Below are 18,888 nucleotides of genomic sequence, written 5' to 3'. Positions count from 1 at the left end.
CGACCACCGCCCCCACCGTTGTCGGTCGACACCGACATCGCCGCCACCGGTCGCCGCCATCGCCGCCGCCGGGCGCCGGCAGCGGCGGCGATTGGCCAGCAAAAATAAAAGCAAATAAATATAAAAAAGAAACTGTTTTTTACCAAACAGATTTCTGTTCTTTTCTATTTCTAGAGTAAAAATTTTATGTAGTTATCAAACGAGTTTTTTTACACAGAAATTGTTCCTCAGAATAGAAATAGAAAAGAAACATTTCTGATAAAAAACTCTTCCCCAATTAAGATGCGTTACTATTCGCACCCCAAATGCACTTGCTTTTCCAGGTTGCCCACCGTGTGGTGGGCTTGCCTTGATGACATGGCAAAAAAGATGGGCCACAGATCTGCTCGAAGTTCTAATAAACAAAAAGAGTGTGCCACCCTATTCATGCAGCTCCATTTCAGAGAATGTTTGGCATACCTATGGATCCTAACTTGGGCACTGAGATCGATACCGGAGTTCTTATATGCTCTCCTACCAGCTTGTTGTATCATGACCAACTCCCACTTCTTGCCCAAGGTAAGAAAAAACTAAATCAAATATCACTTCTTTGTTCTCAAGAATTTGCCTCGTTATCTTCCTACCTGGTATAATCGCAAGAACCATAACCAGTTATCCTAATTTTAGCTGTCATTTTCGTCATCTATAACCTATACTATTTATACGAGTACTTCATCACTGGCTTGTCAATATGTGCATAGTGCACATAATGCAACGGATAACATCTACATGTGCCTGGTCATTTGGAATCTCAAGTGTTGTACTTAAGCTCTTATGTTACATTTGATCATCTGAATTTTTAATCAAGAAATGACTGAATAAAATTGAATATGAAATTTAGAGGATTTTACTATATCTTATTTACTATTTGATTATTGCAATGATAAACTAGGATATATTCACTTATATTATTTGGAATAAACGCCTACATAAATCACAAATTTTACAAATGGAGATGATAAAAATCTTTCACGATACTCTTGTCTACTTTTTTATTTTTATTTTTTATTTTATTTTCTTCTTTTTTAATTAATTTACTTTTATGTCTTTATTCCCCTCCCATCGTACTCTAATAAAATTTTATTAAATAGAAAATTATATTAATATACCTAAAATACTAGAACAACTAAAATATGTAATAGTTATATATTTATATATTGAATTGATATTATGAGATAGAATTAAATTCGAATATATAAATAAAAATAAGATTAAATCAAAAAACTAAATTTTCATTATTTCTTATTTTGAATCTCTTATATCATAATTCATATATTATTTATATTGAAATATAATTTCAATTTGTTATTTTAAGGATTTGTTATTTGAGAAAAAAATTTCATATCGTAAAGATTAAAAATCCTATTAGCCTTTACCCCACTTCCCCTATGGGATAATTTTATTCGGCCTATATCATCTTTATATCCAACTTTATCCCATCTTGAGTAGGTACTAAATGCAGGATAGAATAAATTTTATCTTATTCTGAATTTTATTCTGATTACCAAACATAGCCTTAGGGCTATCAAAGAGGATATTTGAAGTACCAAGAAAGACCGGTCTACATCTAGTTATGATATTAGTGCCGAATGTGGGAGATTCACCTTGATGAGTCCCCAGTTTTTATATTGGGCACTGCTCTTCTGCTAGTGCACTTGATAGTAGTACTTATAATGTTGCTAGTGTTGCACCCACGAGCATCCGGTAACAACAGCTCCAGCTTAGGAGAGGTGTTATGTGGTGCTGTGTTTTTGGCCATTTTTAAGAGGGCTATATGGAAAAGGAAAATATGGGATTCCCTTTACTTCTATAGTGAAGGGGGCTATCCTAACAACCATTCTTGCTTACTTATGTAGATTCACATCCACAGGTCTATGAGGGCTGCAAGTTGTTAAATTTTGTATTTGCAAAATCAAAATCATGGGTGTACAATCATGCCTCTCCTTTCTCTAGCGAGACAAGGAAATTCTCATTGTTATTCTGATAGAAGACAGGATATTTGTCGTTGTTTGGACAATAATGCACGCGCAAGAAATGAAGTAATTTCCACATTGTTCGTACGTGTGGTATCTCTTTTTTCTCATTTGGACTGACGATTTATGACCACTTCGCGTCCTCGCTGCCACCATTGATGTTCCTGAAGAACCCCGACAAACACTTTCCTTTCATCTTGAAGATGAAGGATTCCAAAAGCTTCGATGAGTTTTTACTTAGTCAAGCAAATTATTAGCCCCTCTCTCTCTCTCTCTCTCTCTCTCTCTCTAAAAGGCGCTCTTCGGCTTTTACTTCTCCAACTTGGTGGCAAAGAATGGTAATTTAGTTCCGAAATCATGGCATGCGTCATTGCGTCAGTGACTGTTGCTTAAAATAAGTTACACTTGGATGGTTTTTTGGAGATGTTTGTAAACAATGAAAGCATTTTCTTGTGAATGATTGAGGTCATTTTCCATGATTAGGAAGAAGGAGACCAAGTTCGGAGTTTGGACCACTTGTTTTGCATGATTGATCATGAACATCTCATTTTTTACGTTATCTTTCCCCTCATTCTTTTAAGGTTTTCATCTTTGGCAAGACACTGGGAGCACCATGTCAAATTGGAGATCGCAATTCTAGAACCTATAAACTTTTTAATCCTTAATTAACACAGAGCGGAACATGAAATGGACATGAAAAATAAAAGGAAAAAGAACTTAAAAAGTCCTAAACTTATTTTATTTGTGTTACCAATTGTGTCAATTCAGTTGCGAACATTTTTCACATTTGTCAATTGAGTCATTTCGCTAATTTTAAATTTATTGTCTTACGTGACATAACCGGTGCTGATATGAAAAAAAAATTAAATAAATTTCTTTTTCTTTCGTTTTTTTTTTGCCTTTCGTTTTGGCCTATGAGGATGTCGACCATTTGCCGGAGGCTAGCAAGTTCTCGTTAGTCACTGGCAAGGCCACCTCACTCGAGGCCTTTGCGACCCCACCAGATTTGCGTGATGGCTACGATGCTTGCTAGCAGCCAGCAGCAACTTGCCGGCTCTTGCAAGCTAAAACAAAAGGAAAAAAAGAATTTAAAAATTATAAAATCAAAATAATTTAAAAATTATCTACATCAGTCTTGTGTCTTGTAGGATGACTTGTATTTACATTAGAAATTTCGATCAAAATTGGTTGAATGAACTCAATTAACAAAATATGAAAATGTTTAGAATTAAAAGATTTAGATTTTTTTTTTGTCAGATAAAGATTTAGAATTAAGTTGGCATGATTACAGTATGTTTAAGGCTTTATTTCATACTTTTTTCCAAAAAATAATGAGGGTGCGTGATTTAAAAAGCCTAGGATTTATCTCGTTTGGATATTATTTTATTTCGTTTTTTCTCGAGTTTGCACATGCATTGAACAAAGCCGTTTCAAGTCTATTCGATGATTGCGAGTGGGTCTCATTATTATTTGGCTTCTAGTTCAATGTCACCGTTCAATCCACTACCAACCTTTCTTTATCGGGCTTCTGACTATGGTGCGTCGCTCGTGCTTGCGCAAACAAAAGTTAGGAGCAGATTTTGTTTGGGGGTTGGGAATGGAACAGATTGGTTTAGCGTTGATTATGCTGCCACAATGCCCTGGCTATTAAATGTGAAAAGCTCATTTTGCCCCTGAAAGAGCTAACTATCAGATAAGTCACACAAATCCACGTAATTCACGCGAAATTATATCATGAAGCGTTTCATTCCCAAACCTATTATGAAAAAAGTACCAAAAATTATTAAACATATTCCACTTGTGTCGATTCAATTCTGAGCTTTTCAATTTAGCCATTTAAATTCTAATCTTTTTGAAAATTTGGCAATTGACTCATTCCAGCTAATCTTGGCCAAAAATTGCTGACGGAGATGCCAGTTGTCCTAGTGATATGGTCGAGGCTAACGTGAACAATGTTTGTAATTTTTTGAAATTTTATTTTCTTTATGTTTTTCCCTTGTGGTTGGTGAGGTAGGCCTTGCCATTTTGGGGGAGCAAGGGTCATCAATACAATGAAAAAAAAAAAGAAGGAAAAAAAGTTTAAAAAATTACAAAAATTGTTCACGTCAACATTGGCTATACCACACAAGACTATCAGTGTCCATGTCAGCAATTTTGGCTAGGATTGGTTAAAATGACTCAATTGGCAAATTGTCGCGCTAAATTGGTCAAAGATTGAAACGGCACAGGCGCAATAGGATTATGACTTTCTCGATAATTTCTCCAGCCTATTACTAACCTTCGAAAGCAAGAGACTTGAAGTAGACATACCGATATGTTTATAATGGGCATATATTTGCTACAAGTTATTACTACCAGTGGAATTAACTTTTACATCATAAAAATTTACGTTAGGATTAAATACAACGAAACTGTCCACAAGGTCCGAATGATGAGGGTCCAAAATAGGGTTTGAGAGATAGTATTAGTTCAAGTTATAAAATGCAAATGCGCCCAAAGACACCAGGTGCTATTCACCTAATTTATCATGATTAGATAGCATAAGCCATGCAATGCAAGTCATAATAAATAAGGTAAACTCACGTTATGTTAACTACGATAGAGAGAATAATGGCTTGGATATGATCCAAACCATCATTTTTCTCTCTATACTAAACTCATTGTCAAAAAGACATTTTTTTCTTGCGTTGCGACCTTTTATAGAAAGAGTTTTCCTTTTTTTTTTTTTTTTTTTTTTTTTTTTTTTTTTTTTCACTTTTTAGGCCATACGTGCAAAGCATGAGTAGATTAGCAGCCAAATCTCGAATCAGCGCTATTTACCCGAGACAGAATTTCTCAGCGCTCTGGCCTTGACTGGCAAATCAATAAGGCAGTTGTCACGAGTTTGTCCATAAGGCAGGCACTTTCCCTCGATACTATAAGCTCATTTGTCCTAGCTTATATTGAATTCCAGAAAATTCAGAGACAAGCGGTACATTTGCTTCCACAGTTGCCCATGTGGTCAAATCCATCGAAGTCGAATTCAAAATCACCAAAGTCGGGCCTCGTGATTACCTGTTTGTACATTACCAAAATGACAAAATTCGCACATCTATCCAACATAAGATTATGATAATGGCATCGAGTGTGCACAATCTTTCCAAAAAAAAAAAAATCAAAATTATCATACTCCGAGACCTATAGGTACACTGTTATGTGGGACTTTCCATCAAGGCCTAAGCATGATCACTTTCAATTTGAGAACAATAATATCATTCTTTGATGGATGAACATACCAGGATTTCAGGCCTCATGATGAACGCACCATTCATGCTAAAGGTCAACTGTGACATGTATGCCCCCAATACACAAATTGTTCTTCATGCTTCATATCTCCTTCTTGATACAAAACATGAAAGAGAAGCGCATTTGTTGAAAGCATACAAATCTTTTATGATGGAATAAAGCATGACTCGTTTTGAAATCAAATGATGGTTTTATTTGAAGTACGTGCAATTTTTTATTATGAGCCAATTTGCAGCTTATATGCTTCAGTACATATACCTATAACGCTGTTGATTTTAGTATTTGGGACGAGGAATAGTGGGAATTTAGGGACCTCTATATAGTGGAACAATATGCTTTTGTTACAAGTCGATAGTTCCTTAATCGTGGAATAACCCATGCGGCACTTGGCTAGCAAAATTCGCCAGGCTAGCCTTCATCCTATAGTTGTTCTAGATAATAATATAACGAATGGTTTCTTTATATGAGATCGTACAACGCCTAGCTTAGCTCGAGTATCTTGTCCATCAAGCGAGACAATAGACATCTTTAGACTCAACAACTTATTTTGACTTGCCATGGCCTTATCAAGAGAGCACCAATTTGTGCACGGGAGGCCAACCCTGCCTTTAGAGTTCCTAAATAATATAATCTTTTTGTCCTAAAACTCATAATACTAACTATCTTGACGCCACTTCTACAGACCTGTTGTGTTCATCTCCTCAACATCCTTAGTCACGGACCGTGACACTTTGCTTGTCTAAAAGTAACTAGAGAAGGCAACAGATAATATTTGCATGTGCTGGGTCATTTAGAGTCTTAAGTGTCATACTTAAGCTCTTCAGGCTATTCAAGGCAATATTTGAAATAACCACGAAAGACCAATTTGCATCTAGTGATTGTATCGGTCCAAAACTTAGGAGATTGCCTTTGATGATTCTCTGGGTTTTGTATCGGACACTGCTCTTTGATAGTGCATTTGACAACAATACTTTCAAGGGGTGTCAAAATTATCCAAACCAAACCAAAAATATCAGTCACATTTGGTCCGGGAATCAAGTAAAGGAATCTGAGTAGTTTGACGATTCGGTTCGTTTTGAATTTCCTCTTTCGTTTTTTTTTTTTTTTTTTGCACACTTTATCACAGCCTGCGACAAGAAGGTGAGTGGGCCTACAATGGGATCTCAAGTAAGGCATTTCCCATACTTATATAATTCACTCATTCTACGCACACCGTCAAATGCGATTGAACGGCTCTAAAATCACCCCAAAACCACGTCTGCCTCTTCACTCTGTCTTCGGCAACATTTCAATCGATCCTCATCACTGATAAGCTTCACTCACAAGCTTGCACTGTCAGACTTCACAACGAAACAATTGTCACGCCATTGTCGAGAAGGTGTTGTCGAGCACTTTGATGGTATCTCTGAAAGCTTTGCTCATGTCAGTCGGTGCAGTGTTCATCCTCGTCACTTTCACAGCCTTTACTTCTCAGTCGCCTCTTAAACTGGACTCACCTCTCTTGTGGTTTAGGCCTCCGTACCTCTTCGTCGTCGTCAACAACATCATCATCCCCATCACCACCACCTCCAGGTGCTTCCATCATCTAATTGTTGCAGAAGAAGAAGACGAAAGAAAAAAAAAAAAAAAACAAAAATCTGTACCCTGAACCGAACCAAATCGAACCATATTTTCAGTTTAGGTCATATTCGGTTCAGTTTGGGTATCATGGAAATCCAAAGCCAACCGAACCTAACAGTGGATACCCTTAGTAATTAGAATGTTGTTAGGACTGCGTGCATAGGCATCTAAAAAGAACGGCTCTTACTTAAAAGAGGTGGTCTATAATGTGTGAGTAGTGTTGTGTTGCTGGCCCTTTTTTAGGGGGCCACTTGAGAAAGGGAAATATGGGATTCCCTATAATCAAGGGAACTATCCGGGCATCTATTGTCGCTTTTGGATTTACATCCACAAGTTGGTAAGTGCTGCAAATTGTTGAATTTTTATTTGCAAATCAAAAGCATAGTTGTATGATTAATCATCTTTTTCTTTTGAATAGGATACTAGATATTCTCATTGTTTTTTTATGAATCTCACACCAAGCAGCAAATTTTCACATTCCATGCGTTGAACTATGCTAGGAAAAATTTTCTTCTGTAGTTAGTGGGTAATTGAAATAAAGACATAAGGCTATGTTTGGTGGTTCGAAGTTGAGTCCGAATAGAATAATTTGTTATCTTATATGGTGTTTAACAACGATCTCATGACTGGGTAATGCTGAATATGTCCAGATAAAATGCTGGATAATAAAACAAGACTGGGTAATGATGATGTATTCATCAAAAATCAAAATGCATGGAAAATTCACGTGAAGGAAATTATATTTTGAAGCGTCTTAGCATAATTTTTTTAATAGAAAAGCGAATGCCTAAGCGAGTAAAAGGTTTAAATTTTTCAACGCTGTCCATGTAAAAGCTTTATGACACAGACGGTCTTGAAGTAGGAAAATCTTGATCTGTTTATAACGTGCATACATTTGCTATGAGTTTATTATTGCTCGTGGATTAACTTTCACATCATCAAAAACATAAACTCTATAGATATTAAGTTTTAATCAAGCGGAATGTCAATGAGGTCCAAATAGGGAGGTCCAAATAGGGTCGAGAGATTGTACTTGCCCTATTCCTTTTTCTGTTAGGCCATGCACTAGATTGTCGATTTATCACCAAAATGGGGCCAAATACACAATAAGTTAAGCCTAATTTATCATGAAAGTTATAATCAAGGAGGTGCAATCATGTTTTGTTGACATTATCAATCACAACGGAAAGAAAATGATGATGTGGATGTATCGTGTAGGTTACGTATGCTTCAGCATCCATTAGTGTGATAGTTTCGTGCCTCTGGATTCTATCAAGCCCAACTTGCTTCTGCAATTTCAGCATTCACAACCTCCTCCCAAATCACATTTTCTTTGCATTTTGAACTTGTCACCGATGAAGAATTTCCCCTTGCGTTGCGACTTTCCAAAGAAGGGGTTTTTCTTCTTTCCGGGCCATGCGTGCATGGCAAATGTTGATGGCAGCTGGATCTATACGAGCATGCAAAACGGAACTTCTCGCCGAGGATCAACATGATCATCATCTAACGGTACATGTGCGAGCTCGCACGTGTACGTCTCTTTCAATTAGTGTACGATTGCTTAAGCCTCGACTGGCAAGATCTCCCAAATCTTTAACCGACTATCCGTCAATCTCGGGGATTAAAAAGCCTCGTGCGACGGACAATGAACAAAGATAATGCCAGAACATGATAATATGCACATGGATACGAAGTGACGTCGAGAATCCTCGGTTTCGGAGCACGAGGCTAAACAACAACCCGTTACCACACATTCCTCCAAATGGGACACACACACGTTGACAAAAAGCCCGACTAGGCTTTGGACTGCCGACCTCTCTTTGCATATTGAAAACAAAACAAATAAAAAAGAAAAAAAGGACGAAAGAAGCAACCCTTTACCACTAGGTTTATAATTACCGCTTATAAAACTAGGGGATTAGGTAATACGACATATTATTATTGAGAAGTGAAAATAGTCCATGTTAGCATACCGATGTTGTGGACCTTGGCATTACTCTGATGGAGGCAAGTAAACTTGTCGCACACATATGCACCAAACGTTCTTATCCTTCCCTTACTAGTCGATCCGCACATTAGGCGGATATGGTAAATATGAGTACTCTCATATAGGCAAAAATTCGTTTCTTGAGTCACCGCGCCAACTTGACGACCAGGGTTCCGCCCCTCTGTATATAAGTCGCCACTTTTGTACCCACAAGACCACCCAATAGAAACGGCAAGAACAAGGGCAGGTGTGTGCAGAGACACCCAAACCTTCTCCAATGGCCATTCAATCCACTTCCACCCCACTATATGAGAAGATAAGCCTGAAAAACGATGGGAAGAGGGCAGTCGAGATCTTCATCTTGTTTCTTCTCGTCTCCCTTCTCACGTATCGGCTTGTTCACCTCGAGGACCACGGACTTGAATGGCAGGTCGCGCTCGCGTGCGAGTCGTGGTTCACGTTCGTGTGGATTCTCGTCATCAGCACCAAATGGAGCCCCGTGAGCTACAAAACTTACCCTCACCGTATCTTGCAAAGGTATATCAATAGAACAAGAGCTATCTTTTTCACATGGCTTACTTTACTCTGAATCTTCAACTTGTCATGAACTCTCGATCCCAAACTCCTCAGCGCTACAGCTACTGATTCAGCTCAATTTTTCTTTCTAACCGTCATCATGAATACTCAGGAAGCTTTTCTTTCCAAGTTTCTAGTGCCAGTACAATCATCGCGAGGAACTTATTTTCTGATGACACTGGTCATCTTTCCTTTCATTTCCAACTTTTGCACTTTCATAGGACATAATAATTCTACCAAACTAGCTCATGTGAATTTTGAGAAGTAACAATTCCGTTCAGTTCAATTTCAGACATCTTTCCACTGAAGTACCTGTATCGTACAATATTCAAGCATGCTATTCGCGGATTTCGGGTTATGAACGTTTTATAAGTTGGTTCTGTCCCACTGAGTTATATTTTTAAGGTTTAGCTCCTTATTGCTGTTCTTGTTTTTCACAATTCCTTCATATAGGGTAAGCGAGCTTCCTCCCGTGGACGTGTTTGTCACAACGGCAGATCCGCAGCTAGAGCCTCCGATCATCATCGTGAACACAGTCCTCTCTTTAATGGCGGTAGACTATCCAGCTCATAAGCTGGCGTGCTATGTCTCTGACGATGGCTGTTCGCTATTGACCTTCTACTCTCTAATGGAAGCTGCAAAGTTCGCAAAGCTCTGGGTTCCGTTTTGTAAGAAGTACAATATTCAATTGCGAGCCCCATTCCGGTACTTCGCCGGCGACTCAACCATATTGTCTGGTGAAGACTGCTCATTGGAATTCCAACAAGCACGGGACACAATGAAGGTGATCCTCAATCTTTGGAGTCTAGTGTTCATGTGTTGGAGATGATCACGGTCATCGGTGATTCTTTGTGTAGTGGTATGAGAGAGAGAGAGAGAGAGAGAGAGATTGTTTATGGACAAGATATGGATGGATGCGGCCTTATCTAAAGCTTATCTTATTCTTTGACAGGATGAGTACGACAAGCTGAGCGGGAAGATAGAAGATGCGTCCCAAGGATCGGTCCCATCTAATTTTACTGGGGAGTTCGCCGCTTTCTCTAACACAGAACGTAAGAATCACCCCACCATTATCAAGGTATAGTAGAATTACTGGAAGGATATCTTTGCCTAGTTTTGGATTAAATGGTTCTATGGTTGAATTGAAAATTGAGGATCCAAATACTTTGTGATATAATAATTACCATTCTTGATTTTATTTTATTTTATCAATCCTACTCTATTCCTATTCTAATACCATTCTCAATTGAATTGCAATTAAATTCCCATTAATCTATTACTATCTCCAAATATAAATGAATTGAAAGATTTGATTGTGCACATAGAAATTTAAAATCCTATTTTTTTGCTAAAAAGGTTTGGATTCTTGAATAAGTAGGCCTTATAACAATTTACAATTATTTCTTATTTAATTTTTTATAAACCAAAATATATTGTTATTCACACAATCATTTCTCTTTTTTATATGATCGCGATGATGGTACCGTTATGCTGAATATCTAATAGTTGCATATTGACCACAACTTTCAATTTGTGAAAGGTGGGCAATCAGATTGGAGAGTTGTGGGAGGCAGGGTTTTGGTGTTTTTATTTTATTTAAGGAATAATGTCACAATTTATTCCTCTATATTTCTAGCTTTGTCCAGCCAAATGTTTTATAGTTCTATTTAATGGATTAAAAATGTTTTCCCTTGTAATACTTCCAACCAAATTTCCAAAATAATAATAATAATAATAATAATAATAATAATAATAATAATAATAATAATAATAATAAGCATGAATTATGTACATGAAAAACATATTCTCACTTTTAAATGATCCAAAAATTCATGAATTACTTAAGGGATAAAATAACCTACCGATAAGTTTTCTATCCCTACAAATTGATAAAATTCGTTGAAAATCAACAATTTAAAACGCTAACTTTTGGTTTGGGAGAGAAAAAACTTAATTCACATGCCTAGATCTTTCAATTTGGTCTACAATTTTTTTTTTTTTTTTTTTTACTTTCTTGTTAAAACAAGCAAGTTATTGATTAAAAAAACTATAAGTGTGATAAATGTTTCGTATAGGTGTTGGTGGTAATAGTATTTCTACATTTATTTTTTCTTGAAATTTAAATTGTTTTTTCTTTTTGTACTTAATGAAAAAAAAAAAAAATAACACCAATGGTGTTAATAAGTTTCCTTTTTACTCCTTATTTTTATTTTGGATGATTTTTTTAATATAAGAATTCCCACTTGGTGGGCTAGCAAACCCACCCAGTGGAATTTGAAGAAATTCCTCACAATGAGATTTCCCAATTTTTGTTCACCCCCAAAAAAAAAAAACCGTTAAACAAGTCAACAGGTTTCTTTGAGAAAATTTGAGGTTGAAAAGCCATCGTCTGTTATTGAAGATTAAGAGTACTGTTAGCTTATCATCTTCCTTTTGTATATTCCTCAAAATTAGAAAGTCTGAATTGGAGATTGCACCGTAGATGGCATGTCTCTGTCATTTTTTACGCCGGTGACCATGCTTCCCCTCTAAAGGCTCATATCTGTCCGATAGCTCTTTCGTCTCAGCACCATTTGAATTCCAAAGAACTCGGAGTCAAGCAGTACATTTGCTCCCACAATTGGCCATGTGGTCAACTCCACTGCATTACCAAAATGACAATCCGCAGATTTAACATTAAATTCTTCTATTGACATCGAGTGTATGTGATCCTCCAAAAACTCAAAATCATCATACTTCGAAATCTACAAGCTCACTGTTTTTTGCTGTGATTTTAACAAAGATCATACTGGAAAACAAAGGAGGTCATGCAGATGAATTGCCACATCTGATCTACATATCACGAGAAAAGCGGCCAAAGCACCCACATCATTACAAGGCGGGAGCCATGAATGTCCTGGTGAGTAAGACTTTTCCATCAAGGCCTAAATGTGGTCGCATTTTGACATCAAAACAATCTTATAATTCTTTTCCTCTCATGTCTCATTGATGGATGAACAGACCAGAATTTCAGGACTCATGACGAATGCACCATTGATGCTGAATGTCGACTGCGACATGTACGCCAACAATCCGCAGATTGTTCTTCATGCTTTGTGTCTCCTTCTTGGCACAAAGTATGAGAGATATTGTGCATTTGTTCAATGCCCACAGTACTTCTATGATGGAGCAAAGGACGACCCATTTGGAAATCAACTAGTGGTCCTACAAGAAGTATGTGCAATTTTACTCCAAAATAAGTCCTATTTTGAGCCAAATTGCAGCTTATCTACTGATCAGTACCTATACCTATAACACTGTTGATTTTAGTATTTGGTACGAGGAATAGTAGGAATTCAAGGACCCGTCTATGGAGGAACAGGATGCTTTCATCGCCGGAAAGTAATCTACGGGTCATGGCCAGAGGACATGAAGACCGAAAAGAAAATTCTTACCTCTAATGGTACGTGTGATTGTTTGGTCGCCAATTGCCTATTCATGGGACTATGTGGCTAGTGATAATAAACCATATTTTCCCCATTTGCAAATTTGATATTTACAGGAGAATTAACCAAGGAAAAATCACTAAATGGTTTTGGAAGTTCAAAACAATTCATTGACTCCGCTGCTCATGCTCTACAAGGCAATCCAGATCATCCCAAAGATCTTTCAAGCTCTCTTGAAGTAGCATGTCAAGTTGCTAGTTGCACCTATGAATACAATACTGATTGGGGTAAAAAGGTCGGTGTGTATCTACACTTAATTCACACATTATATAGATCTAAATGTCCATACATCCTGTTGTATGTCATGATTAACTCTAAACTCTAAAGTAGCTCTGCCACAATCACCCTTGAATTTCATTGTCCTTGGCCTGAAGATCTATAATCTTTTCATGAACACAAATAACTTGACACATGATTTATGGTACTTGCTTTTCTGTTTTTAAGCATTTTTGTGACAATGAGAATGATGATATAAATTTGATTTTCGAAATGAGAAATGTTGAGCATGTGTCTTCTTGCAGGTTGGTTGGATGTACGGATCGACGGCGGAAGATATCCTCACGGGAGTGGCCATCCATACCAAGGGTTGGAGATCACTCTACTGCTCACCAAACCCACCGGCTTTTCTTGGTTGCGCACCATCTGGTGGGCCTGCCTCGATGACCCAGCAAAAGAGATGGGCCACGGGCCTGCTCGAAGTTCTATTGAGCAAAAGGAGTCCAATATATGGCACCCTATTCATGCATCTCCATTTCAGGCAGTGTTTGGCGTACTTGTGGGTCCTAATTTGGGCACTGAGGTCCATACCTGAGTTCTTGTATGCTCTCCTGCCAGCTTATTGTATCATGACCAACTCCCACTTCTTGCCCAAGGTAAGAAGAAAGTAAAACAAGTATCACTCCTCTATCCTCGAGATTTTGTCTCATTATCTTCCTTTCTTGTGTAAATGCAGGGACAAGAACCAGCTATCATAATTTCAGCTGCCATTTTCATCATCTACAACCTATATTGTTTATACGAGTACTTCGCCATTGGCTTGTCAATACATGCGTGGTGGAATAACCAAAGAATACAGCGAATAACATCTACATGTGCTTGGTCATTTGGAGTCTTGAGTGTTGTACTCAAGCTCTTAGGACTATCGGAGACAGTATTTGAAGTAACCAAGAAAGACCAATCTACATCTAGTGATAGCACCAACGCCGAACTTGGGAGGTTCACCTTTGATGAGTCCCCAATTTTTGTACCAGGCACTGCTCTTCTACTGGTGCACCTGATAGCAACATTTACAATGTTGTTAGGGTTGCGCCCCCAAGCATCCAGAAGTAGCGGCTCTGGCATGGGAGAGGTGATCTGTACTATGTGGGTGGTTCTGTGTTTCTGGCCATTTTTTAGGGGTTTGTTTGGGAAAGGAAAATATGGGATTCCCTCGACTACGATAATGAAGGGAGCTATCGTAGCAACCATTATTGCTTACTTATTTAGATTCACACCCACAGGTTGGTAAGGGCTGCAGATTGTTGATGTTTGAACATGCAAATTCAAAAGCATGGTAGTACAATTAGTCATGCCTTTTCTTTCTGAATTCTCGTTGTGTTTAGTGAAACTCTCATGAAGCAACAAATTTCCACATTCACTGTGTCGAAGTATTTTTATGAATATTAGCCAATAGTTAGTGGGCGGTCATGACTAAAGATTTGAGGCATTTGTGAGTGTCTATTATGCTCTGTAAAAATTTACCTTTCCAAAACGCATTCACGACATTTCTAGTCTTTTGGCCAACTGAGATCGATTATATCGTAGCGGAAAAAGAACTAAGATTGATAATGAAAGAGTCAGAAATCTTTACATGCAGTTGTCCTAGACTTAATATAGGAAAGATGAGCGAGTGACTTGTACAGGATTTTCAGCTTTTCTACTGGTATATCTTTCAAATGCTTTAATATATACAGGCGTGCTAATATTTCTTAAAATCTTATACCTCAAAAGATTGACTGAATTGTGGTAATTTGTTCTTTCACATTCTCGGTTCTTACCAATTTCTAGTTACAATAATCTGAAGAATGAAGAGATCTTTCGAAGGCATATTCTGCCGTAATTTTTCACATATCTCTATGCATTTCTGAAGCAGTTGTTTTATAATCTCAATTTTTGCAATTTAACATAGAATTGATTTTTTTTTTATGCCTGTAATAAGAGACAATTGAAGCATTCTTCAATTTTTTCTCACCTCGTTTGGCATCTTCTTTTGATCATTTTTGTTGCTTTTTTTTCTTCTCATTGTGGTGGATAAATCTATTTATAGCTGACAATTTTGTGAGAATATCGTCACCAGTCTAGCCATAGGATGCTCGGATTCAGCAGAAGCTCTCCTCTACCAATTTAGAACTAAACAAATTTGGAATTTCAAAACAGTTCATCAATTATGTTGCTCATGCTTTACGGGGCAATTCGGATCATGCCAGAGATCTTTCAAGCTCTCTTGAAGCAGCTCATTAAGTTGCTAGTTGCACCTATGAATACACTACTAACTAGGTAAAGAGATCAGTATGGGTCTACTTTGATTTCACACATTATGCATGTCTACATGTACATACATCTAGCTCTATTTTCCAAGATCAATCCATTAATTGTTCTCAACTCTAAAGTTGCACTGCCACAACTACCGTAAGTTCACTAGCATTAACCTGAAGGTCTATGATTTTTCCGCAAACACAAATTGCTAGCCACACGATTCATGGTACTAAGTGATCTATCTTTAAGCATTTTGAAGACAATGAGAAATATGGCATAGATTAATTTGTCACTATGATAAAATGTTGTGCATGTGTCTTGCTGCAGATTGGTTTGAGGTACGGATCGATAACAGAAGATATCTTTACGAGATTCGCCATCCATATCAATGGTTGGAAATCACTCTATTGTTCACCAAATCCACCTGCTTTTCTAGGCTGCGCACCATCCGGTGGACCTGCCTTGATGACCCCGCAAAAAAGACGGGCCACAGGTCTGCTCGAAGTTCTAGTAAGCAAAAAGAGTCCAATATATGGCACCCTATTTATGTAGCTCCATTTCAGGCAATGTTTGCATACCTATGGATCCTAACTTGGGCACTGGGATCGATACCGGAGTTCTTATATGCTCTCCTACCAGCTTATTGTGTAATGACCAACTCCAACTTCTTGCCCAAGGTAAGAAAAAACTAAAACAAACGTCACTCCTTTGTTAATTCTCATTATCTTCTTACATAACCTTGTGTAATGGCAGGGACAAGAACCTCAGCTATCCTAATTCCAACTGTCATTTTCGTCATCTATAACCTACACTGTTATACGAGTACTTCATCACTAGCTTGTCATACGTGCGTGGTGGAATAACCATAGAATGCAACGGATAACGTCTACATGCGCCTAATCATATGGAGTCTTAAGAATTGTGGTCAAGCTCTTAAGGCTATCAGAGAGGATATTTGAAGTAACCAAGAAAGATTAATTTGCATCTATTTATGATGTCAGTGCCGAATACGGGAGATTCACCTTAGATGAGTCCCCAGTTTTTGTATCAGGCACTGCTCTTATGCAGATGCACTTGACAGCAGTACTTATGATGTTGCTAGGGTCGCACCCACAAGCATCCGATAATGCACTGTGTGGGTGCTGCTGTGTTTTTGGCCATTTTTAAGAGGGTAACATGGAAAACTGAAATATGGGATTCCTTCTACTACTATAATGAAGGGGGTTATCCTAACAACCATTCTCGCTTATGTAGATTCACATCCGCATCTCCATAAAGGGTGCAAGTTGTTAAATTTTGCATTTGCAAAATCAAAATCATGGGTGTACAATTAATCATGCCTCTTCTTTCTCTTGCGAGACAAAATAATTCTCATTGTTATTCTGATAGAAGACAGGATATCTCTCGTTGTTTGGACAATTAAACGCACGGGCAAGAAATGAAAGTAGTTTCCAGAGTGTTCGTACGTGTGGTGTCTCTTGATTCTCATTTGGACTGATGATGTCCGACCACTTCACGTCATCGCCGCCGCCAAAGAAAGTCATGAAGAACCCCCGACGATCACTTTCCTTTCATCTTGAAGATGAAGGATTCCAAATGCTCCAATGAGTTTTTACTTAGTCAAGCAAATTATTAGCCTCTCTCTCTCTCTCTCTCCTCTAAAAGGCGGCTCTTCCTCATCTACTTCTCCAATCTGGTGGCAAAGAATGGTAGTTTAGTTTCGAAATCATGGCATGCGTCATTGCGTCGGTTTTTCGGAGATATTTGTGAACAATGAAAGCATTTTCTTGTGAATGATTGAGGCCATTTTACATAATTAGGAAGAAGGAGACCAATGTCCGGAGTTTGGACCACTTTTTTGCATGATTGATCATGCACATCTCATTTTTCCAGATTATCTTTCCCCTCATTTGTTTAAGGTATTCATCATTGGCAGGACACCGGAAGCACCATGTCAAATTGGAGATCACAATTCGAGAACCTATAAACTTTTTAATCCTTAATTAACATTTAATTAACATAGAGTGAAACACGAAATAGACGTGAAAAAATAATAGGAAAAAGTACTTAAAAAATCATAAATTTATTGCATTTGTGCTACCTCTCAATTGTGTGAATTCCGTTGCAAACCTTTTTCACAATTTATCAATTGAGTCATTTAAGCTAACTTTAGCCGAAAATAGCTGATATAGACACTAGTTGTCCTACGTGGTATAATTGATGCTGATATGGAAAAAAAAAATTAAAAAATTCGTATTTTTATTATTTGTTGTTTGTTTTATTTTTTTATTTTTTATTTTTTATTTTATTTTTCCTTTTGTTTTGGCCTATGAGGGTGTCGACCATTGGGTGAGGGCTAGCAAGCACCCGTCAATCGCTGGCAAGGCCACCTCAGTCAAGGCCTTTGTGACCCCACCAGATTTGGGTGAGGGCTGCAACGTTGGCTAGTGGCTAGTAATGGCTTGTTGGCTCTTACCAACCAAAACAAAAGGAAATTGAAAAGGAAAGAAAAAATCAAAAAATTATTAAAAAATCAAAAGGTGTCACATAAGGTGATTTGCATTCATGTCAACGATCTTTTTTAATTAAAATTAGTTGGATAAACTCAATTGATAAAATGTAAATAAATTTAAGATTAAATTGACACATTGAAAGATTTAAGATTGAGTTGACATAATAACAATAGGCTTAGGACTTTTTTTTTATACTTTTCCCAAAAATAGTGAGGGTGCATGATTTAAAAAGCTTAGGATTTATCTCATTTGAAAATTATTCTATTTAATTTTTCTCAAGTTCGCACATGCATTGAACAAAGCCATTTCAAGTCTATTCGATGATTGCCAATGCGTCTCATTATTATTTGGCTTCTAGTTCAATATCACCGTTCAATCCACTGCCAACCATTCTTTATCGGGCTTTTGAATTTGGTACGTCGCTCGTGCTTGTGCAAGCAAAAATTATGAGCAGATTTTGTTTTGGGGGTTGGAATGGAAAATGTTGATTTAACGTTGATTATGATGCGATAATGCCTGGTTATTAAATGTGAAAAGCTCATTTTTCCCTAGGAAGAGCTAACTATCAGAAAATTCATAGAATCCACATAATTCACGCGAAATTATGTCACGAAGCGTTTCCATCCCAAACCAATCATGGGAAAAGTACCAATATTTTTTTTAACCTATTACATTTGTGTCGATTTAATCCTAAACTTCTGTTAAAAAAAAATCATAAACTTTTCAATTTGGCTATTTAAGTCCTAAACCTTTTGAAAATTTGGCAATTGACTTATTTTGGCCAAAAGTTACTGACATAGATGCCAGCTGTCCTAATATAATGGTTGGGGCTAACGTCGACAATGTTTGTAAAATTCTGAATTTTTATTTTCTTTGCTTTTTTTTTTCCCGGTGGT

General features: G+C 37.4%; 1 protein-coding gene across 3 annotated transcripts; it reads left to right on the top strand.

Moving 5' to 3' along the window:
* Positions 1 to 9,086: 9,086 nt before the first annotated feature.
* Positions 9,087 to 16,694, top strand: LOC104424749 (cellulose synthase-like protein B4). Of its 3 annotated transcripts, XR_005547759.1 has the most exons (12): positions 9,093 to 9,441; positions 9,934 to 10,264; positions 10,433 to 10,558; positions 12,263 to 12,379; positions 12,481 to 12,693; positions 12,790 to 12,922; positions 13,022 to 13,200; positions 13,487 to 13,837; positions 13,918 to 14,464; positions 15,807 to 15,972; positions 16,043 to 16,156; positions 16,233 to 16,694. XR_005547759.1 is itself a non-coding variant. In XM_039304916.1 (11 exons), exons 1-11 carry the CDS (start codon positions 9,182 to 9,184, stop codon positions 16,254 to 16,256), a joined length of 2,631 nt encoding a protein of 876 aa, XP_039160850.1. In that variant the 5' UTR covers positions 9,087 to 9,181; the 3' UTR covers positions 16,257 to 16,694. The 3 variants fall into 3 exon arrangements, 2 of the variants coding, with proteins under 2 accessions (XP_039160850.1, XP_010035551.2); XM_039304916.1 differs by having other exon boundaries at positions 9,087 to 9,441; positions 15,807 to 16,156; XM_010037249.3 differs by lacking the exons at positions 16,043 to 16,156; positions 16,233 to 16,694 and adding an exon at positions 15,381 to 15,500 and having other exon boundaries at positions 9,097 to 9,441; positions 15,807 to 15,924.
* The last annotated feature ends 2,194 nt before the right edge of the window (positions 16,695 to 18,888 follow it).

Source organism: Eucalyptus grandis, chromosome 11 (genome assembly GCF_016545825.1).
Source record: "Eucalyptus grandis isolate ANBG69807.140 chromosome 11, ASM1654582v1, whole genome shotgun sequence".
Lineage (NCBI taxonomy): Eukaryota > Viridiplantae > Streptophyta > Magnoliopsida > Myrtales > Myrtaceae > Eucalyptus > Eucalyptus grandis.
The sequence above is the reverse complement of the archived record's forward strand: the minus strand, read 5'-3'. Positions and strand labels throughout refer to the sequence as shown.